This window comes from Acipenser ruthenus, chromosome 9 (genome assembly GCF_902713425.1).
Source record: "Acipenser ruthenus chromosome 9, fAciRut3.2 maternal haplotype, whole genome shotgun sequence".
Taxonomy (NCBI): Eukaryota; Metazoa; Chordata; class Actinopteri; order Acipenseriformes; family Acipenseridae; genus Acipenser; species Acipenser ruthenus.
Window position 1 is genome coordinate 10,553,662 of NC_081197.1, and position 27,316 is coordinate 10,580,977.

Genomic DNA, 27,316 nt, shown 5'->3' on the forward strand with positions numbered 1-27,316 from the left:
GGCGTTATCTGCAATTTATTCTGTACAATACTATTTTAAGGCACAGGTTTAAGCAGCGAAACAAACAGAACAGTAGGAAATTCTTTGGTTGAAAAGATCAATATCTGCTGTGATAGACAATAGTTCCTTTATCCTATATGTACAAATATCCCTCCTGTACAAACTCTCTGTACAAACGCAGCATCGCCTCCAATACAGAGATTATTTTACAACTTTTAACCACTTTCATCTGGAATGAACTCGGCGTAACACCACACAACAACATAAAAAGGAAAAGCGTTTTTAAAACACAAGATCACAGTAACAAATATTTGATGAATAGTTGAAAGAGCATGTGTTACTTTTTCAGACATTCTTGCAATGTTATCCACTTTCCAACCCTGCCATTTTAAGTTCATTGGTGTGAGGAAGGAGTCAAGATGGCAGGGTTAGCAATGTCTGGAGAGCACGTAAAAATAAAAAAGACTAACAAGACAACAAAAAAACAATTAACCAATAGGTTAGAAATCTTTAAAACCATTAAAAATGTCATGCTCTCTAATGCATTGTGGGGACACCAACAGGATCATACAATATGCATGGATACTGTTAGTCTAAAACAAGTCGAATAATATTTTAAATAGAAACATTTAGCACATCATTAAAAACAAAGTAACTGTACTAATTTACAAATGACAAGTAGTTTTCACACCTGCCTTTTTCTACTGAACTAATACCAGCCCCGGCCATCCCTCCCCCCACGTCTATTTTGTTTGATGAACCAAAATAAATTTTACAATCATATCACAAAGAAAAAAAAAATAACTTTAAGCAAAGTGAAGAAGCATTTTGTTATCCGGAAGACAGGTAACATTTAGAGAGACGGGCAAGCGTTGAAAATGAGTGATGCATTTGGGTAACTCACTTCCTCTGTCTCTGATCTGCAAGTCTGGAAGCAATCTATTGCAAGAACAGAAAAGTCCTAACATATAACATGTTACAGATGCCTGGAAGCATCTTTATGACATGATCTACCAGCTGTGAGGGCCATTGATTATTAGATTATACGGAAGTTTGCCCATCTTGAGTTAAATACATCAAGCAAACCAACAAACAAACAGACAAAAATAAATATTTACACAGTAGAAAAAAGTGCCTCGATACATCTTATTTTGTGAGAAGAAACTATTACTTTTCAGACTAATTTACTGCAATCTTTTTAGAGTGGGCTTAGTTTGGAGTTGGTGATCAATATGGCTGATTTCTATGGATACCAAAGCGTCCCTAAACAGGTGACATTTGGCATGTAGGGTCTGTTCATTGTCATTACCCAGTGGCTGTGCTGTTAGAAGCAGATTCATCGCTACTTCAAACACATTTTGTGTGTGACTTAAAGAGGTATGGATATCAAACACTGTTACTTTTTTTGTCATGTTTGCAAAATCGGTTGGTTTTGGTGCCAATTGTGATTGTTCAAACAGGAAAAATAGTGATCATCTTCTTGTTTGGAATGTAAGCACATACAGCATGACATTGAACACACACAATAAATGGGAAAGCCTCCAATTACCACCCAGGACTGAACATGAAAAAAAAAAATCACTGTTATGAAACCATTTGCCCTTTAGAAGTGTCGTCAATAGCCCTGGGGAATACAAGCTTCCCAAAGATAGCTCCTTCACCTCAATTACACTTCTCACATTTGAAATAGAGCACACCTAAGACCGACAGTCATCTGATTAGCCTTTGCTTCATTGCTCTTAAAGAGGGGCTCCCTTATAAATGATATGTTCTATTATGAAATGTTTTTAATCACAGTTGCTTCCTAATATTTTGTGTAAAAGTGAAATATGTAAATTAAATGACGATGGTCAAACCCTCTTGCTACCTTTTCATTGTTCTTTGGTAAATTCTGTACTGTGAATAAAGTTTGAGGATCTAAAAATTGATTCTCCCCAAATAAACATTTTCTTTTTGTATAGAAATTACACAATTCAAAGGTAAACAGTGGCAGAACAATCACCACTTAGTTTTTCTTTTCTTTTTTTTCTTCAAAATCATTAAAACGAAAGGTCACGAGAAATGGCACATTTCATCTAGGGAATTCAACTTTAAACTGGGTTTTTGAACAGTAATAAAGTCAGGCAGCAATGTGGAACCCACGATTTGGTATTTACAGCAGACGATTCCTGTTTAGACAAAAAAAAATAATAATAATTTACAGAAACACCTACATCACACCAAGAAACTTCTATAACTAGTATCATTGATCCTGCTCTGCCTATGATTGTCAATATGCCAATCTAGTGTTGCGTTAAAGCAGGGGTGCACAGTTCCAGTCCTCGAGATCTGAGGTCTTCTGGTCTTTGTCCTTTACCCTAAATTACTTAACTAAGTAAATCCAAATGTGTTTCTTAAGTGCCTTAGTCTGAGGGATGTGATTGGTTTTCCAAATCCATACCATTTGTGACAACAATAATGCGATTCATTCAGGGTTAAGTTCAAAACTTCAGATTGGTTTTTTTTTGCATTCCATATAATCACATCAAGTTATAAATTCTATGGGGGATCATAGTGAACCTTGTGATTTAAAACATTCAGTATCTTTCTTAACATTTTCTTCTGATGTTGACATATTCTATATCCTTTGATGTTGACATATTCTATATCCCTCTATATAAAAACATAGACGTGTTTAATGGCAACAGTTTCCATTCACATGCACACAATCATTCCATGAACTGTAACGAATCACCAGTATTGTTCCATGGATCACATGTGCTTTCTGACCCTTGAACAAATTACAGCTCACATAGCAGCGACTGAGAAAAAGTAAAAAATAAAACACTTAGGATTTAAGACTTTTTTTGAAGGTAACAAAAAACAAAAAGTGAACCAACCTATTCTCCTGATTGTCAAAAACATCCGCCTTAAGGGTGCTACACACCAGATGCAATGTGACAAAACGAATAGAACCTATACTTTTGAGAAGTATCTTTCACACCACAGGCGACGCAGGGGCGACCCCAGGGTGACACTAGAGCCATACGAATCCTATTTTTTGTGATTTGTCGTGCAACAACTAGGGCATTGAGCAATCAGAGAACAGCTTCAATGCACATGATCCAGCAGGGTGAAGCAGTATCCATTATGACAAATATAATCTCAATTATAAAGATACAGATTTGAAAGGTAATATATGGGAGTCCAATATGTCTTGATCATAGTTTTGTTGATCTGGCAGTTTTCCAATCTGTCGCATCGCCTCTGTGTCGCTTCTGGTTTGTAAGATCATGTCGCTGTGAAAGTATCTTGTCGCCCAATGAAAAATCGCATCACATCTGGTGTGTGGTGGCCTTTATTCTTCCGGTACAGTCCACAGTCCCTTTCAAATAAACACAGCCGGTTTCTCAAACTCCCATCTCAACTTAAAAGACTACTCCTGTCACTGGTCCTTCTGTCAACTTTACAAAAACTCTCAATCCCATCTTCTCATCATTCATTGTCCTTTACTCATCTTTTCATCCTGCTATTCCAAAATCCTTCCTCATCTTTTCTAGAAAACCTTGAAAGTTCTTCAGGCCAAACATTCCCCTCAAGTCTTCTCAATCAAAGGTTACTGCCGCTTCCTAGATGAGTATTTCCACCACGTCTGTATCAGGAAGCTCCTGCTTGTGTCCCAGGCTGCTTCCCACAGATCTGCTGTCTGATAATTTCACATAAGCTGGAGGGGTCTCTGTAGAAAAACAACAATCACAACAACAACAACAACAATTATAAATCAGATGAAAAATCAACTAATCACCGCTGTCAAGATTCGGGTACATGTGCCGGTTTACAGATGTGTCATCCCATTCATGGAACAGACAGTTTGAGCAGCTCAGCTTCGCTTTGCGGTCCTCTCACCCAAACTTATAAAACAGTTACCAAGGAAACAATAAGCAAGATACATCATAAAAGTGTAATACTCTGCTCTCCCCGATAAAGTATCTAGTAGAAAGTTGAGTTAAAAAGGGACATAGCAAACAGGAAGGGGAGAAACAGATAGAACTGATACTTGTATGGTTTTCAGTTGCTGGTCTCAGATTTGTATTTGTTTGTAGCTGCTTTCCTTTCCACACATTACAGTAGTGTCTGGATGTCTAAACATTTGCCAGCTTGAGTTTTCTATCCCCAGAACATGACTGGCAACCAATAGACCTCAACTTTTTTCCCATAAATGTCCTTGTGTTATTAAGCAGCATGTTCCCAGTTATGTTGTACTGTGATTATTAAAATCAGGGGCGGAAGGGTAATTATTTTGGTACTATGAATTTTAGCTGTTTTCTTTTCGTTATTATAACGATGTATTTGTTTGGAGGGAATAATTGCATTACGTTTGAGGAGGTAACTTAACGTTATTTAAACTGTCAATTGAAAATCGTTCCCATCTGTAAATGTTACTTATTTGTATTATTTTCCTTTTTCCGTTTGCTTATTTATTTTCTTCCTTTCTATACACCTGCCAATGAAAATGAGCTCATAGCTAAATCTGGATGCAATACATCTCACGACATGCCATAAATGTTAAATTCTATGTTGTCCCTGTCGAACAAATAAAATAAAAGGCAAGGTACTGACCTTGCTTGTCTGTGCCTGTCTTGGTCAGAGGATTCCGGAGGATGGGACTGCTGCTGGGTGGGGTGCTGAGTCTGGTCCTGCCTGCGGTGGCTGTGGTCCTCAGCAGCTCGGGGCTCTTGTCTGTCTGGGTGCTGTTATCCTTGCTACCCGTCTTCACGTGACCGAAGATCACCGGGGTTGGGGGTGGAGAGGAAGGGTCTGTGGCAGAGGGTAGCTGGAACGACGGCAGCAGATGTTCCAGATTCTCTTTACCCAGGAGCACACCTAACACCCACAAGGCAGGCAGCATTGACAGCCAGGTTAGTGCTGCAAGATGATCTGTTCCACTAGCTCAAGCACTGCAATAGCTTTGAGTTAATCGTCACTGGCTCTACATGGGGGCTGTACTGTGTATTTGAAAATCCTGAAATGTCACAACAGGTATGTTACAAGGTACACTGGAATATGGGGTTGGTCGGTTGTGCTTGTGCTGGTGGAATAACTAATCGAGGACTACAAAAGGTAGCACACATTTAATATGGTAGCACAGGTTTAATTGGCAATCCATGACTTTACCCAGACTACAGGACAACAGGAGACATGAAAAGTAGCTTTGTTTCTGGAGCATTTATGCTGTTTTGGAGCCAATAACAAGCATTTTAATGACAAGGAAAATATGGGGATGCTGCCTTTGCAGAACCTGGTTCGCTAAACACTCACCAAGGCTGCCTTTCCAGGTTCGGTCTTCCCTCTTCACCTCCGACACCTGGTTGTTTGTCTGGGAGGTCTGGCGCAAGTGTAGGCCACTGGCAGCAGAGATGGAGGGCACAGACCTGGTGGGGCGAAGCGGGAGCGTGTCGCTCTTTCCCGGCTCCTTCCTGGAGCGCTGCTGCAACACCTTGATCATGGCGTCCTTCTCGATGATCTGGGCATGCAGGTTCTTTATTCTGGTGGAACACAATACAAGGAAACGGTAAGGCTTTAGTTTAAGGATAGCGAACAATCAATAATGCATATATGAATGTGTTATACAGGACGACATAAGAAATATTAGACAGGTTATTATTATTATTATTATTTATTTCTTAGCAGACGCCCTTATCCAGGGCGACTTACAATCGTAAGCAAAGGTTATAATAAAAATGGTTGTCTGGTTTTTAAAGCTCTACATCGTAACATGTAACTAAGGCATTTTTTAGGAAACCTTACAATATTACTTTATAACACGACATGAAGCTTAACAGTGTGAAGTAATTCATTAAAAGGCAATCGTAATAAACTGTTATTCCTTGTTATTAATCATAAAACCATAAATAACACATGTATAGATGTTTTAGAAATGTACCCTTAAAACTAAGGTTTGACCAGTAAATCCATATCTCTACATATCTGAATTTGAGTATTGTTTTGAATTTTTCATTAAAAAAAGGGTCAGTTTCCTTAAGTCTCTGTTAAGTCATTGTTAAAAAAAGGTCAAACATATACTTGCATACGGTAAAGGAAAAGTAATTTTAAAACTGGTATCAATGGAGTAAAAGGTTAGAGAATCCCATGGCTGTAGACCTCTGGCTTTGGGTGGCAGATACTGCATTGTGTTTTTCAAAATGAATCTTTAGTAGCCGTGCTGAGGAGGTACCTGTGCTCCATTTCCTGGCACTGGTGGTTGGCCTGGGTGATCTCCTCCTCCTCCTGCCAGATTCGTGCCTCCAGAGAGCTGTCACTGTAGCTGCCATTGCGGGAGTGGTTGATTAGGGTTGTGTCCCTGCAGAACGAGACAGACCCATTTACACGTCCTCAGCATTGCACAGGCAAGTATCTTAAGACATGGCTTTACAGCACAACACTAAAACCAACAGAATGCTGAGTAAACCCTGGGGAAACAGAATCTTTTGAAATACGGAGTTCTGTGCAGTTATAGCGACCTGCTGTAAAACTTGGTTTTTAAGTGACATATAGAAATACCATTTGGTTCTAAAGTAATCAACCACATCTTAAAAGGAGAGTGGACGTTCATCTTCTTAGATTGATTCTCAAATTAGGTTTACTTTTAGCATTTCTTATTTTATTATTCGATTTTACAACATATTGACATTTTGGGGGCATTTGGATAGCAGACAGGAAACTACATCTGACAGACTGACATGAATATCTTCAAAACAACAGTTGCCACGGTGACAGTTTCAAGGTATTTCTCGGCTTGCTGGATTCCCGCATCAGCACACAAATGACAATATAAAAAGAATTGCAGATTTAATTAGTTTAATTGCCTTTGGGATCAAATTCCAGGAGAAAGATTGATTTAGGATATCTCGCCTCATATCGTTTCAGTGACCCCCACTGCTCCAGCACAGAGTGAGTCCAGGTGGACACTTCCCAGGATAAGCCCTTGCCTTCAGGGTTCAGTGACTTGGTAACATATGTTCCTTAGGTTTAAAAGAGGCAATTGGCTTGAACTAAGGTTGCACCATTGATATCCAATCCTCCTAAACCTTAAGTCGATGGCAATTTGAACGGACAATTTAGCATTATTTTTATTATTTATTCATATGGTAAAATGTTACCCACACAATGTCGTACCTCTGTGCTGCCGCGGTGGCGGCTGCATCCATGGCAAAGTGCCTCATGGCGCTCTCCTCCAGGTACTTCTGCTCCCACTTGGTCATGTCGGCCTCAAGAGCCAGGATGCGTTCCTCCTTCTCCCGCAGCAGCTCCATCAGAGTTGGGCCGTTGTACTCTGAGGGGGAGGGGGTCTGAGACCCACCCTGCCGCTGCAGGAATTATACAGAGTTATAAACATGGTACTGGAGGAAAGGGGGTGGGTATATCATTATTAGTTTCAATTCTCTCCCTAGTTAGCTGGTTCTTTCTCTCTCACGCACACTTTCATTTACCATATCACCGTTTTATCCCCCCATACTGGATAAAGTAATTTTCCCTTGCCCAGTTAAATTATACAGAACTTATTTAACACACCCTAAGTATCTGTTTGGTTCCTGGTTTCAGATTATATTAATCTATGATCTTTCAATGGTTGTCTCCACCTGCCTTTCATAGTAAAGCATACAATTAAGCCTTTTAGAGCCAGCTAAGAGAAAAAATGAATAAAACCTGACTTTGGATCAACAGAATCTCCCAGAATGACATTTTAAAAACGACAATGTTAAAATGCACACCCTTCCCTGGATTTATTGGAATTAATGGATACCCTGGTGCTGCACCAAGCCAAAGTGCAGGCGAGTACCTGCTGCACGCGGAGAGACTCCAGCTCTCTCTCCAGACGAGTGCGCAGCCTCTTCTCAAGCTGCTCGCGCTTCTCACAGGCGGCCTGGAGCTGAGACAAGGCCTGCTGCAGCTTCTCCACCTTCTCCACGTACACCTGCTTTTTCCGGAGCTGAGAGTACATTGCACATTAATGTAGTCATTTAGTTTTACCATTTACCAGATTTGTCAGCCATTACAGTGAACATATAAAATCATGAAAAGAGATCTACAACAATATACAAATAAAAGGCCCTCACGAACATTACTGGGCTAGGGGTGATAGTCTGAATAGACCACATGAAAATGGATGAATATAGACAACCAATCCCTGCATTCTAGAGACTCTTAAGGGCGAGTATAAAAAAAGCTGCTCACAAACTCACACGCTGCAGTGAGTTCTTAGTGTTACTTTGTGTTCTCATTTTAGAATGAGAGCGAACCAAATGCAAAATAAGTTTTTATTTTATTTTTTCTGAAGTTTTTATTTATTTTTTTAGTGTAAATTTACAGTTATGGACAAAAGTTTTGCATCACCTACAATTTTAGGATTGAGACGTAATAATAATTAAAAACCTATATGAACATAATTTAGATATTTTATTTAACATCATGTAATCAAATAAAACTACAAAATGATATAGCAAAAGTCTACCAGTAGCCATAACAGTAGTACAGTATTTCAAGTTAGATTTTGGAATGTCAGATTTTTAAATTTTTGTCAGTTTTTCGTTAAGTAGATGGAAAACTACAAAGCGGTATGTAATTCAATGTGTTAACGTAACATTATTCAGCAGGTTTTATGAAGCAAAATGTGCTAATTCTATAAGGTGATGCATAACTTTTGGCCATAGCTGTATTATACTATATGCCTTTTTGAACCTACCAGTATCGAGCAAAACAGTGTTAAGATTGTCAAGACAAGCAGCATATAGATTAGACAACTATAACCCCACACGGAGTGTACTTTAACTGAGATAGGGGGCATGCCATTCCCCTCACTGTCCTGCGTTATGTGAAGCCTCTGAAAACACTGCCTTACTCAGTAGTGCTGTCGGGGACTGTTACAATAATACACATCTGATGCAATGGGATAGGAATGGCAGCTTCAGCCCAGACCAGCAGACACCCACACAGCTAGATACCCGATTTAAAATCATTTAGCGGGCTTTTCGGGTAGAGGACATTTTCCCAAATTCAAATTATATATCGATTGATAATTTATGTTTTTAGTTGCATGCATTGAGTTTTAATAGACTTGGATCATGTAAAGGCCAGGATTACCTGGGCAAACAAATAGGGGCTAGTATGATACAGAACAACTATTTATTTATTTGTTTTAATTATTCAGTGTTAGCCTCAGCTGTGTTAAGGGTCAATCTTGGCACAGACCAAATAACTATGTTAAAGAAAAGTGCCAGGTGTGATGAATGAGCGATAGACCATAACGAATCAGTAAATTTAGTAGGTAGTCGGAGAGCAGTGTCCAGATGTTGTGCAATGCATTGCATTATATTCAATTGTACTGGTTTGTGTTTACCTCCTCCTCCAGCTTGACCACCTTGGCCTGGGCATTGTTCAGGGCCTGGTCCAGGATCTGGATGTGCCGACGCTGGTTGTCGTTGGCTGAGTGCAGGGCGGCCACTTCTATCTCTAGCTTCTCTTTCTCCTTCACGCTCTCCCTTCCTGACAGAGAAAGAAACAGAGGAAGGCCTCAGTCACTGTAATAGTTCACAGATGGCAGGGCAGAGGGCCAGATTACCTCAGGCAGTAAAAAATGCCAAATGAGCAAAGGCACTTTTTTTATTGTTAAACTGAAGAACTGCTTTTGGGAGTAAACTTCCTGAATTAAAAAAACACTGTAACAGAGTCCCCGAAAAGAAGGCATGCAGTGTTGAGCTGCCGGATTGTTGAAGTTTGGCTAACTTTAATATTTCTCTAAACAAACCTTGGCTCTAACATGTTTTTACTGTATGTTTAGCAGGCAAACCTTGCACTCTTGTTTACAAAGGAGCACTACACTTGCCAGTGCTGTGACCAGAATACAGTGGCTTCGGTGGCGGGAACTCAGAGGATGTCACTCACGCTCACACCCACTCTTTTTCACAATTAACAACCACTATGCAGACAGGGCCGCTGGTTTTATGTCTTGCATACATTTACGTTTTTGTTTCTCGGCGCACGCCTACACACTCTACATACTGTACCGCACATCTGGAAGCCATGCCTTCAGGAGCAATCTTCCTTTCCTCATTAATACAGCCCCCAAATCAGAGCACCTATTATCTCTAAAGCTCAGTATATCACAATCCAAGAACACTCGGAACTCTTGACAGCTCTCGCCAGAAGCAAAGCAGGGTTGGGTCTGGTCAGAGCATGGATGGGAGACTTCCAAGGTACAACCAGGGCCGTAGTGTATGAATCGATGTTGGTCGCTCCGAAGGGGTACTGTTAGGGGGCACTGTCCTGTTTTAGGATCGGTTAAGACGTTGGTGAAGAACAAAAAAATGTTTTAAATGTTTTTTTTCTTTTTTTATAAATTTTTGAGGAAACAGAAACTATAACATTTATGTATAATCCCAACTCCTAACACACACATTGATTTCCTGTTAAAATGTACAATTGCTCTTGAGTAAAATATTCCAAATCTTTTTATATTTTTCATTTGACCCTGCCAACGACAATCTTCACATGACAGCGCTCGGTATATATTTTTGTCACACAGATTTTTCGAAAGGCATTTCAATTCTCGGCCCGCTAATTATTGCCTCTGGTTAGCAGAGAATATCCAGTCCCTTTCACAAGGGACCTCTTCCCTTTACTGGTGTTTTTGTGTATATAAACCATGTACAGAATAAGCGAATTTTCTATTCAACCACTTAACCCGACGTTGAATGCGGTGTCGACACTGGATGGCTGCGAGTTCCCCTTGTCTTTGAATAGGTAAGAATCTCTGCATGTTGTTCTGTGCAACACGTAGCTTTCATCTAGAGCCATGAGTGCGGGTTTCCCAATTCTGTGTATTTCATTTGGACAGGGGCAGCTCACAGGCGCTGCACCTCTCAGATTCCTGCCCGGATTCCCAAGCACATAGATGGGAGGCCTCACTTCCAAAAGAAGAAACTGCTGACATTTTCATTTCACTGCCCGCATGCCGCTTTGTTCTATAAATTCAGAATCAGGTTCAAAGAGGGGCCAGCAGACAGCACCAGCCTTGGCAGGTTAACAAAACATGGGCTCCTCTCACAGACATGACAGGCATGCAATGTAACCTAATTTAGATAGGTACAGAGTGGCTGGGTATCTATTAACATTCTGACATCATGGGTTGTTTTCCATGCAGATTACCCGGGTATGCCAAATGGTGACAAATCTCACGCATTGATGGGGTTTGGCATTGTTCAACCAGCACAAGAATTTCACTGTTGCCATTCCGGAGAAACTTCTCTTGAAGTGAAGATCTTGAAGTGCTCTTCACCCAAACTTGAACGTATTTTATAACTTCAGAGAATTCCTCTCCTTGGGCAATTTGTGAGCGTCATCCCTAAAAACATACTAACTTAGTCACGTCCTTAGTTATATTACGTTAAAGCTCTGGCTCCTTCCCAATCAGATGGATAGATATTCTTCTAAAACGAACACACCACACTGTATTATGCATTTCTCTGTATTTAAAGTAGTATGGATTTTCTTGTTGTTACTGCATCTTGTAAAGCGCTTTGTGATGGTGGTTCACTATGAAAGGTGCTACATAAAATAAAGATTGATTGTAGCTCTTCAACCAGTTAGGCCTAATTTGCAAACCACGTTTAATATTAAATGTTGTCATATAATTCTATATCAATTCTAAATTAACTTTAATAAAATTACTCTGTGTTTAAAAACCTTAACGCTAAAATCATTACATGAGAACTATTTATAAAAAATCAGATCTATTTTTGAAGTCTGTTTACCATCTGGCTTCTGTATTAAAAAGAAGATTAGTTCCCTTGAAACACATGTCTTCTCAGCCTGGGGTGTCCTAATATAAATGTTCAGCACATGGATCTCTATGCAATGTAATGGGTAGGTGCTGCCTCTGCTTGTGGCAGGCAGTGCCTGATTCATGGAAATGTGCTGGAAGAGAATGAGCCTGCTGCTATTTTAACTTATCCGGTATCTACAGGGGAAAATTAACTGAGAGCAGCCAAATTGCTATTAATAATATAAAGCTCTTCAGGGGCATTCAGTGCAAAGACCAGCTGCATATTCAGCATAGACAGATTTATTATTATTATTATTATTATTATTATTATTATTAATAATGATATTAAATTAATTAACACAATTGAAGCTATTTTAACAGGACGGGTCCACTTAGATACAAACTCTTCTTGTCACGTTTGGCTGAGTGTCCCACTTCATAGGGGCAGTGCTGTGAAATTGAACATCTGTTTGAGATTTAGCCAGGGTAGAGGGGGATAACATATTGCCATTATTACCATTGGACTGTCTGCAATCTGATTTGGAAATGTCATACTTTGATTTGCTAGAGTTGGTATTATGGTCATTTATTACACGCTTAGCCTGTCGTTACACCACACAAGCATGCATTACGTCTGATATATACTGTAAATAAAACATTGCATTTCATAACACTTTATATTAAATGTTCCTCGGGCTTTGAATGGCATCCTACAGTTTCCAGGGTTTATATGAGATTCTAGCACAGTCTCTTAGCACCTAGGCTCTGCCAGTTACACATTTTAAATAGGCATAGCTTATTATTATAGTAGCAGTAAGTGCTGTTCTCTGTGAATAAAATATAGCACATCACTTACTGAGAATTTAGATATCACAGGTTCTTTTTTCAGGTCTCAGGTGGAATGAAAGCTTGTCTCGTTTGCAGTACTGGAACCCTAATTCTCACTCTAGCGTGTGTCAATGCAACAGCTTCTGCTTCTGCTCTGTCCACATCATAAATCTAAAAATCGAAATGATCTGAAACTGTTGTTGCAACTTCATCTCTGCTATAAGAAGCAAGTCCCTGCCCAGGGGTGTTTTTATGGCCTCTTCACATTTGTTTTCTGTGGGCTTTTTTAGGTTTCTTTCAAAGCAAATATACTCTAGAGTCCCTCCTTTCAGGGTCACTGTAATCAAACCAAACTGAGTTCAACCGTTGTTGTGGATCTCAAGAAATGTGGTGCGAATTTCTCTCAAAATCAAACAGCCATTGCTTATGCTATTAATGTTAGTTCTTTCTATTTATGACTGAAGGAAATCAACCAGTAATCTATCTGTAGGCTCCACAAGGTACACACGGAACGGGCTTTTTTCACTACAGATGGGAGTTATGCTGTATTCAGTACTCCCACATACAGAGTCACTACAACTGTTTTTATCAACCCTTTGATACCAGGCGGTTACACTGTGCCCCACAAGCTTACAAACATACGCAACAGCCATGATAATCCAGAGCCAAAGAGATATGTGTTACTTACAAGGACCCAAGGGCCACTGTGGGAACATCCCATATTCCCATACGGATCCCAGGGCAACATAATTGATTTGGACTTAATCTGTTTTCTGTGTTTTTAAGTACGTCCTTGAACCAAAGCAAAAGCAAAAACTGGCCAGCTGAAGTTAAACAGTAATAACAAACATGTGTTACAGCTGCTCCTGGTAATTGCAAAATAGTTACGCAATTTATGACCATTTATACACATACAGTTCCACATGCTGTGGAACTGCATTAAGCAGTGACCCCGAGTTCGAGTCACTCACACCAGGTTAGGGCATCGATCACTTCTGATGAAGGTCTTTCCTCATTATTATCACCCATATCGCTAATAGACAGCACACACAGGAATGACAGCAGGGTGAGGACACTGCTGACATGTGATGGCTCACCTACCACAGGTGCTGCTAGCTTGCTTTATAAATGTGAAAATGTGAGTTGTCTCTGCTGTACTGCGAAATATAATATCGTCCGTAAATGTGTAATGCATTTAGGCAACTGGCTGTTTTGGATACCTAAGAATCTCATATTTATGAAAATAACCTTTTTATGAAAATATGTCACGTTCATCAGCGGTAATAGACAACCAACATAATCCTCAGGACAGGCTTCTCTGACCTACACACCAATAGTGTTTTCACCCTCATGAACACAGATGTAATTTAGCTCTGCCAAGTAAGTGCTTCAAAGTCAAAGGCTTTTTAAATTTAGGTAATCTAATCTTATCATGTATTTTCACTAATCCTGCCTAAACAAAAGTAATGATTTCATGCTATTTCAGATCTTCTGACAATCTTTTTTTTCAGTCAGCCGGTAAACTCATGGTACTAAAAACTCAAATCAACAGAGAACGCGGGTACTGTAGTAGAACCTGCAAGAAAGCCTAATAAATTCATATGTGGTTCGTTGTCCCAAGACATGGATCTTGAGGAGCTGAATACTCACTCTGTGAGAGATAATGCCCCTCTGTTGCCTGATCTTCATTCCCATCAAACTCTCTGCTGGCCAGCTGCCTGTTGGCAGTCTCCAGTCGATCTGCACACAAACAGGAAACAAATTAAAGCCAATGATTCCCACATAAGAGACATGTACTCGAAGTGCTGGAATCAGAACTGCGCTGTTAAAGTCATTTTCAAGGAGTCATTTTAAAATAAATGTTCTCAATAGTACCAGTATCATTGTGCAGATGAACTTAGATTTATTTTGTCAATGCCTGTCATTATCACAGCCCCTAGACCCAAGGTGTTTCAGATACATGTATAACAATGGTAAACGAAGTAATATGGAAGTAAAATGTCATTTTAAGCTACTTGTGCTTTAACCATAAAGGTCTACACAAACCGGACGCAATGCGATTTGTTGCAGGCAGTGTGAATGGCTTGTATCAAAATTACATCATTGTCGTGGTGTGGAGTGTCATACGACACATTCGCTTGTCGCATCGCGTCCGGTGTGTAGAGGCCTTAATTCACGTCACAGACCTCATCCCAAATTTTCACCATCCTATTTTGTTATTGGTCTGTGTAATTACTGTATTTCATATTGAATATTTCCAGTACACACTTGTGAGATGTTTCCTGGTCAACCTGTTAATCTTGTATTATCTTATTAACCCTATGGGATACAGTGATTGATATACTAAATACACAATTACAGTTTTTGTTTTGTGTTCTGGGGATGTATACAAAAAACTCTCTTTATATGGGAACATATGGAATATTCAAAAGCATGATAGCTCATATGAGGCTAGGAGACAGTGTGTCAATGAAAAATATATTTATTGTGTCCAAAACTACTTCAAAGGTCTTCTTCTCAGCTATTTTCAATGTTTCATGCATGAAAGGGTTAAAGCCATGTTTTCGCTTCGCCACGGCACAGTGGGGTGCATGCTGAGAAGCTCCACCTCGGAGGTCCCGGTTGAAATCGTGCAGCCTGCGGATCTCTCCCTCCAGCTTGTTCCTCATGGCTTTGTCCAGCGCCTCTCTCTTGGAGGTGCTCTTCACCAGGTTCTCGTAGGCCTCTGAGATCTTGTGGATCTCACACTCAAACTGCAAAAGAAGAAACCAGGTGATGAGAACCTCTCACTGGACCTGGCTGCATCCACAGCATTGCCATGGCCTGGGTGTGTGTGTGTGTGTGTGGGTGTATCTGTATGTGTGATATTCTAACGTTACACTACCAAAGTGTAAGTGTTGTCGTTGGCAAAACATCCACAACTTCAAACACTCAATCTAAAAATCTGAATTCAAACTAAAAAGAATAAAAAGTAATTTATAGGGTCAATACGTAAGATTAATTTCTATTTTCTATGCACGAGTGGATTTGTAGCAAAAGCACCATTGACCTACACTTTTAAAATACTTAGCACTTATCTTTTGGAAATATGCAATCATTTTGATTATGATTTTGATTTTATACTAGCAAAAAAATACATAAATAAAATAAATAAATAAATAAATAAATAAATAAATAAATAAAAGGGACTGTACACCACTTCCATTACCTTCATGCATAGTCAGATTAATGTCAAATGATCCTGTATAAAATGTCAAATGCCAACTCATACCCTAACATTTCAAGATTCCTAACCTAACCTGTTTGACATTATGGGCACTTTTTTAAAGCAAAAAATATTGTAATGTTACAATTTAAGAAACAAACAACTTGAAAGTGCTTGTATTACTCAGTTGTTAGGTTCTAGTTTTGCAAAATGAACAGGCGTTTTTTTTTTTTAAATAAAAACAGAATTCATACAAGAATTTTCAGTCTTTCTTTCTGCTGCGCAGAAGTAATAATTCTAACCTAATAAACCACCTTAAAAAAAATCTTCCCTTTTTTTTTTTTTTTTTTTTTAAGAACAAGTTTTGACAAACACAAGTTCAAGTTTCTGACTGCCTCAACATGGTGCTGTGGCCAGGCTGACAGAGAGCAGGCCCACACACTCTTTATCAAAACCTCTTTTGTTTCAGCAGTAAAATGGGGGAGGGAGGGGGGGGGGCAGACTGGCGATGATGCATCAAGCTCAGGTTTCTGTTCAGACACCAGCAAGCCGCCCGCTTCCTTTCAGAACCCCCTCGACACCACTGACTGCTGTTGGTGCCAATGTGTACACATACACACACACAGACACACACACACAAACTGCACAGGAAACCCATTGGGTATCCACTGGTCTACTGTAATAACCTCAAAGAGCACATGTTATTTAACAGTACAGCTTGATAGAGTATCAGCTCTAGAACTACAACATGTCTTACCACACTGTGGGTCTGACCAGGATTAAGATCTTTTCCTGAATAACTCGGTAGCAGTAAATGTAATGTTTCGTGAAAACAAAACTAAAATTGCAAAAAACTAAAATTGTATTATTATATCTTGTAACAATTGTAAGTCGCCCTGGATAAGGGCGTCTGCTAAGAAATAAATAATAATAATAATAATAATAATAATAATAATAATAATAATAATAATAATAATATCAGATATTACGCCGATTCATTCTGCAATCCAGATCATTTTGAATACAAACCCTTCTCCTCCATATGTTTGTTTGTCCAAATGGAACAACGGATTGATGCACACTGAGTGAAGACTCTCGTAAGTGCAGAAAAGGTCTGATCTATATTTTTATTCCTTTAAATGCAATGCAATACATTATTTTATATATTTATTTTCCAAATGTGGTAGTCATTTAAAAAAAAAGAATATTATTAAGAAAAAAAAAGAATATATATTTATATCTCTTACTAACCCACAATGCCACCTTGCTATCCTATTGCACGTGATTTTACCTTGTGCAGCTTAGCGGCTTTCTCGCAGTAGCCCTCCAGTTCCTGCCGTAGCCCTCGGTTCTCTTCCGATAGGATCTCAACCATCTGCTGAGCGCGAGCCACGATGGCAAAAGCGTCTCCAGGCAGTTGCTGATTGGCTGGGGTGGCTGGCTGTGGCAGGGGGGGCAGCGGTGAGGGAAGGGGCATTGAGTGGAAGGGCCCAGAAATGGAGGAGCCCTGCGATGACATGGGGCTGTGCTGCTGGAGAGACACGGGCGGATACAGGGGCTGGCATTGCCTAGAGGGCAGCAAAACAGCAAGGGCTCATGTTATAGCACAATACAATACAATATACATTTACACACTGCTTTTCATGTTGAGCATCCCATGACGCTGTATAGCAGCGTTAAGATAAAACGTGATGTTAAAAACCAGAATAAAATATTTCCACTGCAATTACAGTAACATCACTTGACTGTGATTTCAAAGTGCAAAAGTATCTTTGGGTACCAAGTTTTTCTTTTTATCTTTAATGCTAATTTAACTTGGCGATAACAGTGGTGGCTCTACAAAGGCCTCCTATTACAGTACTGTTTATAGAAGTTAAGGTTCTGTTGATTATCAGCTGTCCCATTAGTATTCTGTATATACTATGCAGAGACAGGTTTCTCTATGAATAGGCGGCAACAATATTGCAATAATCATTTTCATATGTGTTCATGTTCCTAAAATGGCACTTCACTGTGCTGATGTGCTATCAAAAGCAGATTTTCCAAGTTTCAATGATAAAGCTATCACGTTTTATTTATTTATTTATTTTTTAAATTTAGTCGTCGCCAATTTTTTTCCCCCCGGTTTTCTCCCCAATTTAGCATGCCCAATTATTATCTGTATCCTCGGCTCACCGTTCGCAACCCCCCCGCCGACTCGGGAAACGGAGGCTGGAACATGCGTCCTCCGAAACGTGCTCCTGCCAAGCCGTCATTTTTCTCACTGCAGATCCACAGCAATGCCACCAGACCTATAGTGCCGGAGAACAACACAGATCTGGCGGCTCCACTGCAGAACCACAGGTGCCCCATCAGCCACAGGGGTCGCTGATGCGCGGTGAGCCGTGGATTCCCCTGCCGACCTAAGCCCTCCCTACCCGGGCAGCGCTCAGCCAATTGTGCGCCGCCCCCTAGGAACTCCCGGTCACGGTCGGCTGTGACATAGCCTGGATTCGAACCTGCGATCTCCAGGCTATAGGGCACATCCTGCACTCCGCGCGGAGCGCCTTTACTGGATGCGCCACTCGGAAGCCCCCATCACGTTTTATTTTATGGTCCAAGCAACTAAAGTGGAACCGTTGATTTTGAAGTGTAAAGTACTGGGTACGCGTAAAACAAATTCAGTACAAGTTATTCAAACAGAGCAATAAGTCAACTCTCAATAGAAAAACTCAAGCAATTGCCGGAACAAATACACTGCAGGTCCATTCCATGAAAATGTAGCATTTATCACATTGAATAAGTCATCAATATCAGATTACTGCCATTTAAAATGATTACACAGGAACACTGCTACAAACAGTGGAGGATACCATCACTATACAGCACCACAGTCCCGCTATCACACAATATAACATGTACCTATCGTCAATATTAGCTACTCATTACATTAAACATGTTAGAAGTGGTGAACTTCTGGATATAAATTGAAAAGTAAACTATGTGACCCACATGGTTCATTTGATATATTTTTAATTTCAACACATGACTGAAAAACAAACCCAAAACAAAACAAGCATTCAAGCCACAGAGTCAAAAGTTTAAAACGCTCCTACCTTGTTGCACAGTACTCTGGAGGGGACTGGTATCTTAGAACAGTTACTTCTGTTCTTGCCGGTTGAAGCATAGGGTACGATTTTGGCAGGCCGAGCATGATCCCAGAGTGCTGATCGCTGTACAAGTGTCCATGTTCTTGAGGCTTGTTCACAGGGGACATCATATGCTTGGCTTTGAACGGATAGTCGGGTGGAGGTCCTCTGGGGTCCCCTCCCTTCCCTATAGCCTGCTGAGCAGGTGGTAACAGTGGAGGACCTCCCCCATTTTTCAACCCCTTTCCAGATGCAGTTGGGGAAGGCAAGCTACTGCTCCCGTTAGGGTGGTGCTTGGCCCCGTTCCTTTCCAGGGACATCTGCATAATCCTCTCGCTGAGGGAACGAACATGACCTTGTTTGAGTTCTTTTAGGGCCTCATCTTTGTGGGGCTGCCCCATGCTGGCTCGGTTGACTGTTGACCTCCCTTCAGTCCTTGCCTTCTCAGTCGAGATGGTGGTGGTGTTGATGGTTGCCCCAGGAACGTAGTATCCTGATCCGATGGATCCTTGCTGTTGCCCCCTGAAGAACTGGGACTGCGCTTTGGCTTCTTCATAGGTGGGCAGATCCTCGTTGTTTTGCTGCGGCTGAGAGACCCGGGTCCCCTGCTTTTCCATGGATGTGTTGTCCACCTGATGCTCTTGGCCCTGGGGTTCTTGGCGGGCCGACTGATGGACCATTTGTGGGTCTTCTTGGAGGATGTTCTCGATGGAAGAAAGGGCACTGGTAGCAGCGCTGCTGGATGGTCCAGTGCTCCCTGTGGCTGGATGCTGCTGCTGTTGTTGCGATGGTGATGGCGATAGCCGCTGCTGATGCATCGCAAGCAGGCTCATGTTGTCGCCCTGGTGGCCTCCATACCTCAGGTGTTCTTGCATCAAGCGCTGCAGTACCGTTCCAGAGGCTACGTCCTCAGAACCTCTCATCTCAGTCTCGGGGTGCCTGAGGAGGTTCGGAGGGGGGTGAAGGCTAAAGTGGGGCTCCTCACCTGAGAAGGACAAAATGCACCTTCTGCTTTAGAGTGTGGTAATTTTTACAAATTCTCACAAATCTTTTTCCGAACTTTTATTAGAACGCTGGCCTCTAATAGACCTCTTTTGATCTCATAAGGGAATAATCTGATAAACTGGTCATTTTAAGTAAGGCTTAGTTTAAAGTCTGGAAGTCTGTAGTATTATCATGCCCCTGTAAAGTTGTTGGGAATAGCTGTAGGTGGATTCTGACTCTGAGTTTACCGGATTCTCTTTCTGCTGTGCCGAGGGCCTCTGCTGCTAGTGGGAACAGCTCATGGTTGGTGTAGTCATAGGGGTTGTGTTCGTGGTAATGGTATGCAAACTCATCCAGCACCCTCAGGGGGTTACTGGGCAGGATTTGATAGATCTCCGGAGAACCTGGAGTGATGAAGAACATCAAATATCAGATTATCAATTCTCGTACCTGAAACCTTATCTCACAATACAGATTCAAATTCAAATGGCTGATGATAACATTTATAGTTTGTATAAATCCAGGTTAATCATTTAAGTGTTGCTTTAAACAAGGCCATTGATCAGCAATTAATTTTATTATACATCATAAAAAAGTAGCACAGGATCTGCACATGTACTGTGATAAGTATTGTGGCTTTCGTATGATGATACTGTAGGTATCACACTATGATCTTTGTTTACTGTTACTACCAGAAAGTTTGTGTTTTGTTGGTCCAATAAATAAAAAAGCAGGCTATTCTATTGCTGTGCCCTATTTTCTTGTCAACCACTTGCTGCAAGACTCAAGCTAGCAACAATTATGAGAACATTTGTATCCTCCAACAATGGGACCCTGTTACAACAATCAGCTTAGATGCCATTAGAGCAGTGGTACACCTAGGCACACGTGATTACATATCATATCAAATTGTACAGTGACACTCTGCTACAGTATGCTATAGATGGGGGAGTCTGTTGTTCATCTATGGCATTCTGTGTCATGTGTGGTAGAACTGGCTCATTAATCATAACGTTATTTCTTTCCATTGGTTAGTCAACAACATTTAAATTCCTTTAACAAATACAATTTTCTTTTAAACACCAGTTTTAGATTGTGCATTTCAGTAGTTTAGGACAAACCCTGTATATAATTTGAAATGAACAGTATTTATTTGATGATTAGGGAGTATGGTACATGATGAACTTTTGAGTGGAGTATGGTAAGGGATTCAACATTTGGCCTCAAACAAGATCATGGACCCCCTGTAGTTAACCATGGGGTAAGTGAAGGAAGGTGGCTACTGGGGGATGTGAATCGAGTGAACAGAACAGAAAGAGAGGTAAGTGAAAGGCCAATTTATATTTATTACAGCTGGTTGACAGGTGATGTAATGTGTGTGCGTGTGTGTCTGTGTGTAAGTGTAAGTGTGTGTGTGTAAGTGTGTTGGGGGGATGCACGCCTTCCTCCAGAACTGAAGTTTAAAACTTAGGCTACATAAAAAGGGACCAGTTTCCTAAATCTGCTCAATGAAAACTTAATGTAACTCCTGCCTACATCTTACCAAATAGCTTTGACATAAAAAAAGAATTTTTTAATTGTGCTGAACACCAAAGTAGGCTATTTCAAATTTCCAAGGGTTAAATTCCTAATCATCAAGTTAATTAGCTGTTTCCTAACAATTATCACCAGACTCTTAACTCCACCCATAAGAAATGGGACAACCCACCTCCACCATGCGTCAGGGTGGTGGGTTGTCACGGCTGTGTGTGCTCAACATTTTAAGGACACAAAGGACACCCTTATAAATGATTACTGTGGTATACCATGGTAAAAGCATAGCACAGAGTAGTAAAGCACAGTAAAATCAAGGTAAGTAAAAAGTTATTGATAATAAAGTGTAGTAAAAGCCATGTTTAACAAACGTGTACACAGCTACACTCTGTATAAATATTTTGAAATATTCAGTGTCACACTAAGTTGACATAAATGTTGCTTGGAAAATGAAAGCAAGACCAGAAGGTTCTAGTCTGCTCTCTAGCTTGAGTGATTATTTCAGATTGTCCAGGGGCAGCTGTCAAGTCAACAGATCTCTTCCTCAGAATAACTCCAGCAGCATTCTCCAGGATCTGTTCACTTGCATTACTGCCCCACAGAAGATAGCTTTCACACAAAACATTCCACCATTCCAACTTATCTGGAGAAGCAGGAAATGTGGTTCCTTGACCGATAACACAAAGGTCACTGGATTCTTTAGAATATTATTATTGTTATTAATTATACAGCTTGTATTTATCTTAGCAAAATGCTGCCAGTCAACGGTATTCCCTGATATTCCAGATGCTAATGGAAAATAATTTTTACAGTACATAGTGTCATACACTATGTGCAGGCCCCAAAACAATTTTGCACAAAAAATAAATAAAGAAACCTAACATCTAACTTTAAGTAGGGCATCTGCAACCCCTTCTTTATTCCTAGATGCTACACTGCATGAAATTGCAACCATGTGATTCAGAACCATACGGGATGCAGTTCTGACTGGATGCTGGATGATGCCAAACATGTGCACCAAGGTATTTTGTTGTGCTAGAAACTGAAGAGGACATATTGTGATCACCTCAGGCAAAAAACCAGAGGGAATACTATATAGTCCATTTAAAAATAACAAACATTAATAAAAGAGGCCGAAACTTGAAGACAGCTGCTTGTGCATTTCACAGTGAACATTTACACAACCTGTGTAACTTTAATTCCCTTATATTTTGCCCTGTTTTATATTTTTTATAGCCTGAGAAGCCACTATCATTCAGAATTTGATTTGTGAACAGTGTTCTGTTTTATCAAATGCAAAATACAAAACTGAAGTATTTAACCAGGAGGAGCAACCTGAGATATACTGCATAATTTTCAAGAGAGTGCATGTTTAAAACAAACTCAATTACGCAGTATCAATAAACTCCAAATTACTCATTTGCATTAATAACACAAAAATACAATGTTAAACTGCTGGGTTTTGCTATTTTCCCTGCGCTTGAGCAGTACTGTAAAGGGGGAGGTGCATAAACTCCACCTGGCCTTCATTCAAAACATTTCACCCCATGGGACGGGGGCTTAGCAAATTGGCAAAGTGATGCTTTTCACCCCTGGGTCACTGGTTCAATTTCACCCAGGTCAGTTGAGAGAAAGTTATTTCCCTCTCTCTAGTGGCTGTAAAAAGGCTTCAGTGAAATGGGTTTTTGTGAGCTGGGCCTGAATGGCACCTTGTGTCGCATTTAGACTACCCCCCACTTACAGAAGAACAGTCGAAACAGAATCAAAGACTCAATGTTAAATATGTTAAACATAGGCCAGTTAACAGATAGTACTGAGGTAACTTGTTGAGACTGGCTTTGTGAATGATATTTGAACTACAAGTGTTTCTTGTTGGTGGGGCGTGATTATAATGACTTAATCTACATCAAAGGTAACCACTACGTCGATGTTTTCTGTGTGCCATGTATTTCATCGGTATGTAAAATACGAGTGTGTTTTAATAGTTTTACTTCAGGTAAACATTTTAGGGTAAATCACACTATCTATTTAGATAATGAACACTGATTTACTATTTTTGTTTGTGTATATTACCTAACACATAAAAGTATCGTGTACCCTCAGTGCAAAACAATTTTGCACTGTAAAAGTAAAGGTTCGCACGATAAAGCACAGATAAGTAAAACTATTGTAAAAACAACAGTAAAGTATGGTAAAAGCTAAATTAATGTGGATCGTTACTGTGGGAATATGAACTTGAAAATATTGCCGACATGCATGATTTAGCTTCATATTGAAATAGCTGACTAATAGTAGCGTATTTGTTTGACCACATACACAGGTTTGATCAGCTGCCGCACAATCAGAAAAAAAGAAATATCACAAAGTTTGATAAAACTTAAAATTGACATTTGAGATAGCGGTCCAGCAACTATGCGAATCCAAATAGGACAGCAACTGGCGCTCAGCTGCATTCCACCAGTCCGCACATTGTAATTCGTACAAGCCTGCTAAAAAGACTCTTTGGAAAATGTAGGCGATAGAGTCAGTAGTACATTACACACAAAGTTACAAAATCACCCGTGTTTATAATATAGCAACAACACAGTTCAAGGATGAATACAGTCAACTTATCAAACAGCGCAAGGACTAAGCAGCAGTAGCCAATACAACTTAAAAATAAAACAAAAACATATGCTCTTACTTCAAAAATCTTGGTGTGAAATGTGCAAGTGCATGTGCAAATAATTACAACATACACTGAAAGCAGCAAATTTACTACCAAACACAACAATTACTACATGGCTAATTAATAGTTTGCTTTGTTTTGCATATCCACATAGAAATACGAAAAATAAAAAATTGTACTAAAGTGAACGGTCAGAATATATTTAAACATATGTAAAAAAAAAAACAAAAAAACTGTTTACCTTGTTTAGTATTTGTTGCAGAAGATTTGTTGCAGAAAAATTCAATAGAAAGTCCACGCTTATTTGCCCGCTATCTATCAGAAAATAAATTAGTAAAGGGCAGCCCCAGAAAACGTGCTTGACAACATAACGTTTTTAAAAACAGTCGTAGACAGAGCGCAGAGGACTGGTCCAAGTCACAACAATCGACCCCATTCATTGTGGAATGAGTGGAATGCCAGAGCTTTACCTACTGGCTGGAACCGCTAGCGCGCTTAAGTTGCAGGGTCCTAGAGGTGGGCGAGTTCGGGATTACAGTAACATAAAACTGCTCTTCATGGTCATAGTGCGTGCCTAGTTAAAACGCGTAAGAACCGTAGAGCAATTCGATAAATAACAGTAGGTTAAATGATCGTCGCCCTAAAAATGTAGTGATCGGGATTAATATAGAGTAAAAAGCTACAAAGCACGACCATAACACCTTAAACAATACATGAGTTGATCCAGAAAAGAGTGTCCTTATAATAAGATGTAACTTTGTTTTTAGCCTCTAAGTCATTTATGTTTATCATTTAAAACAATACGAATGTAATGTGCCCGTTTATTCAGCCTGCTAGACTCGCCGAATAAGAAACGTGACATGCAAATTATTTATCTTGAAATGAAATGTAAAAATAAATTGTCGGTAAATATAATACCATAACCATGCTCTAATTTAGATTTAATCCCCAAATAATTTTGACATGTTTTTCTGTTTTCCACTAATTGTGGCTATGAAAAACGGAGCTAGACAAACCAGGTAATATATGATAAAATCCAAGATCCATGACCAAGATGAATATTGGTACAGTAATGCAAAACAAAACAGGATTGACCCTTCTTTTTGACCCACACATTGATTTTTACAACAAGGTCCAACTAAATGCTTGAGCTATGACCTGTAAGACTTGTATTACTTTCAATGCCTATGCATGCTGGACTTGTGTGGGATAAAATGCTGTATAATAGCAAGCAATACAGGGGATTTGTTTGCACAATATTTATCAGTCATTAAAGTGCCAGCATGTTTCCAGATCATTCAAGTACCTGTTCTTGACACCCTAATAAGGAAACAAGCGTTTGCAATGCACATTTTACACATTGCTGTTGCGTTTCGGATCTGTAATGTAATTGTATCCCTTGATTCCCGGAGTAACTCTCTTCTCACATTGGGCAAACACCTACACTAACATTATCAAAGAAAGTATCTTACCTAGCTGACCCACACTGAACTGGGTAGCCAAATGGTCAGGAACATCATTATCTGTAATATAAAACATCTAGGATTAGAAGTAAAAACATTTCCTCAGCATACTCTTTACGGGAGTAGGGTTGTCTAAGGAGATACTGCTATACAACTTTGAATGCTATTTTTTTTTTACATTCATGAATTCATGCCCATTTAACCAGCCCTTGATTGCACCCACCTCTCAGAGTGTTAGAGAAATGATTTATTCCAATGTGAGTTAACCACCTTGCAACGTCATCTGGGATCCAGTTTTCACCAGGATCCATGGCTTTCCTTCTGTAATGGGTGTAATTCAGTGCAGACAGCAGGGACCCGATTCCCAAGATGATTAACAGCAATATGATTAGATTGTTGGCCTGGCCCTAAAACAACAATAGCCAATGTTAGCCAGCAACAGTGTTCGAGTCATTCAATATGAAATGATTCCCTGGAGGTTGTCCTTTCAACTAGGATTTGCTTTGATAAATCATAGTAGCTAGTATCAAGAAACACTGGAATAGATCCCTTCACGGTCTTGGTGCTGGCAGTCTGCATGCATGTATCTTAATACTTCTTGGCAAACAAAAAAAAGGGTGAACAAATCTCTTATGAAAGTTCACCATTTTAAATGCATAGCAGTATTATTTAGCCAAAGCTATGTAACACATAGGAAAGTAAAATTAAACACATATTGCATGCTGAACCGGGCTAAAGCTGCAAGTTCCTGTGTTTTATAGTAATGAATGGAATGTTTTCAAAATACATGAAATGTCATTTTATGCTGATTGAAAGCCTTGGGGAAATATTCCTTTGTTCCTTTGTCAAGTAATGTCTACAACATAGGGCCGCATGTAGAGAATTTTTTTTATTTTATTTATTCTTTATTTATTTATTTATTTATTTATTTATTTATTTATTTATTTCTCCAGTGCGACATTTTCTTTAACTAGAACAAAAAAAACTGTTCAACTGGTTGGTTACAATATTTCAATATTTCTGCTAATGGTTCTGTTGTCTGTGTGTGATGATGCTACGGTTTCAAACTAACAACTGGACTAAAAGATCAAGGGGTTATTGCTGACAACTTTGGAAAGAACCCCAGGGCTACAACCTGGATACCAGCTCCATATTTCTTAATTAGCTCCTAGTTGTTATCTACAGTACACAGTTGGTCCAAAAAGTTAAAGTGGATTGTTTAAATAAAGTGTAGTGTAAACCATATAGGTAAAACGTTAATATATTTTCATGAAGAAACCAGCTAGTTTTCTACTTTAAGTAACAGTTCATACAATGTGTTTAGTTAATTCACACACTCAGTGTTAGTGCTCAAATAGCAACTTAACTGCTTATTTATAAAATCTTTGACTAGCAACTTTTTGCCCCCAAGTTTGAGTACATTTGTGTGATTTATAGGGTCACATCCTTAAACCCCAAGTCTCTCACTGAGAAAAATGTCTGCTTGTGCCTGTCTTGGCAGAAGAACAAATCTCACAAAAGTGGATTTAAAAAAACGAATCAACAAATAACCCCCCTGTCCCTTCTCAGTGCCTTACCTGAACTTTTTCCTGACGAGCGATCCTGCTGATAAGGTGAGCTCCTTCCTGGACACCCTGGGATTGCAAACAAAGTGCTTTTTAGTTGTTGGAGTGTTTGTGATCCAGGGAGGGTGACGCCGGTATCAAA

The 27,316-nt window shown here is 39.8% G+C and overlaps 1 protein-coding gene across 2 annotated transcripts; it reads right to left on the reverse strand.

Annotated features, from left to right (window-relative positions):
- On the reverse strand, positions 1–27,316 carry LOC117962452 (angiomotin-like protein 1). Of its 2 annotated transcripts, none has more exons than XM_059031100.1 (15): positions 27,187–27,316; positions 25,833–26,016; positions 25,619–25,669; positions 20,194–20,349; positions 18,929–19,946; positions 17,125–17,401; positions 15,237–15,381; positions 14,279–14,368; positions 9,377–9,522; positions 7,820–7,969; positions 7,144–7,346; positions 6,215–6,340; positions 5,299–5,525; positions 4,600–4,863; positions 1–3,715 (listed from the first exon to the last, which is right to left on the reverse strand). In XM_059031100.1, the coding sequence occupies exons 2-15, from the start codon at positions 25,918–25,920 to the stop codon at positions 3,609–3,611; spliced, it is 3,048 nt and encodes a 1,015-aa protein (XP_058887083.1). In that variant the 5' UTR covers positions 25,921–26,016; positions 27,187–27,316; the 3' UTR covers positions 1–3,608. The 2 variants fall into 2 exon arrangements, with proteins under 2 accessions (XP_058887083.1, XP_034779554.2); XM_034923663.2 differs by having other exon boundaries at positions 7,156–7,346; positions 27,187–27,315.

Coding starts and splice junctions, on each gene's coding strand:
- LOC117962452 (XM_059031100.1), bottom strand. CDS start 25,920: ATGGATCCTGGTGAAAACTGGATCCCAGATGACGTTGCAAGGTGGTTA. Junction 19,947..20,193: donor CACAGCAGAAAGAGAATCCG/GTAAACTCAGAG, acceptor TGTCCTTCTCAG/GTGAGGAGCCCCACTTTAGC. Junction 14,369..15,236: donor TTTCAACCGGGACCTCCGAG/GTGGAGCTTCTC, acceptor GTTTGTGTGCAG/ATCGACTGGAGACTGCCAAC.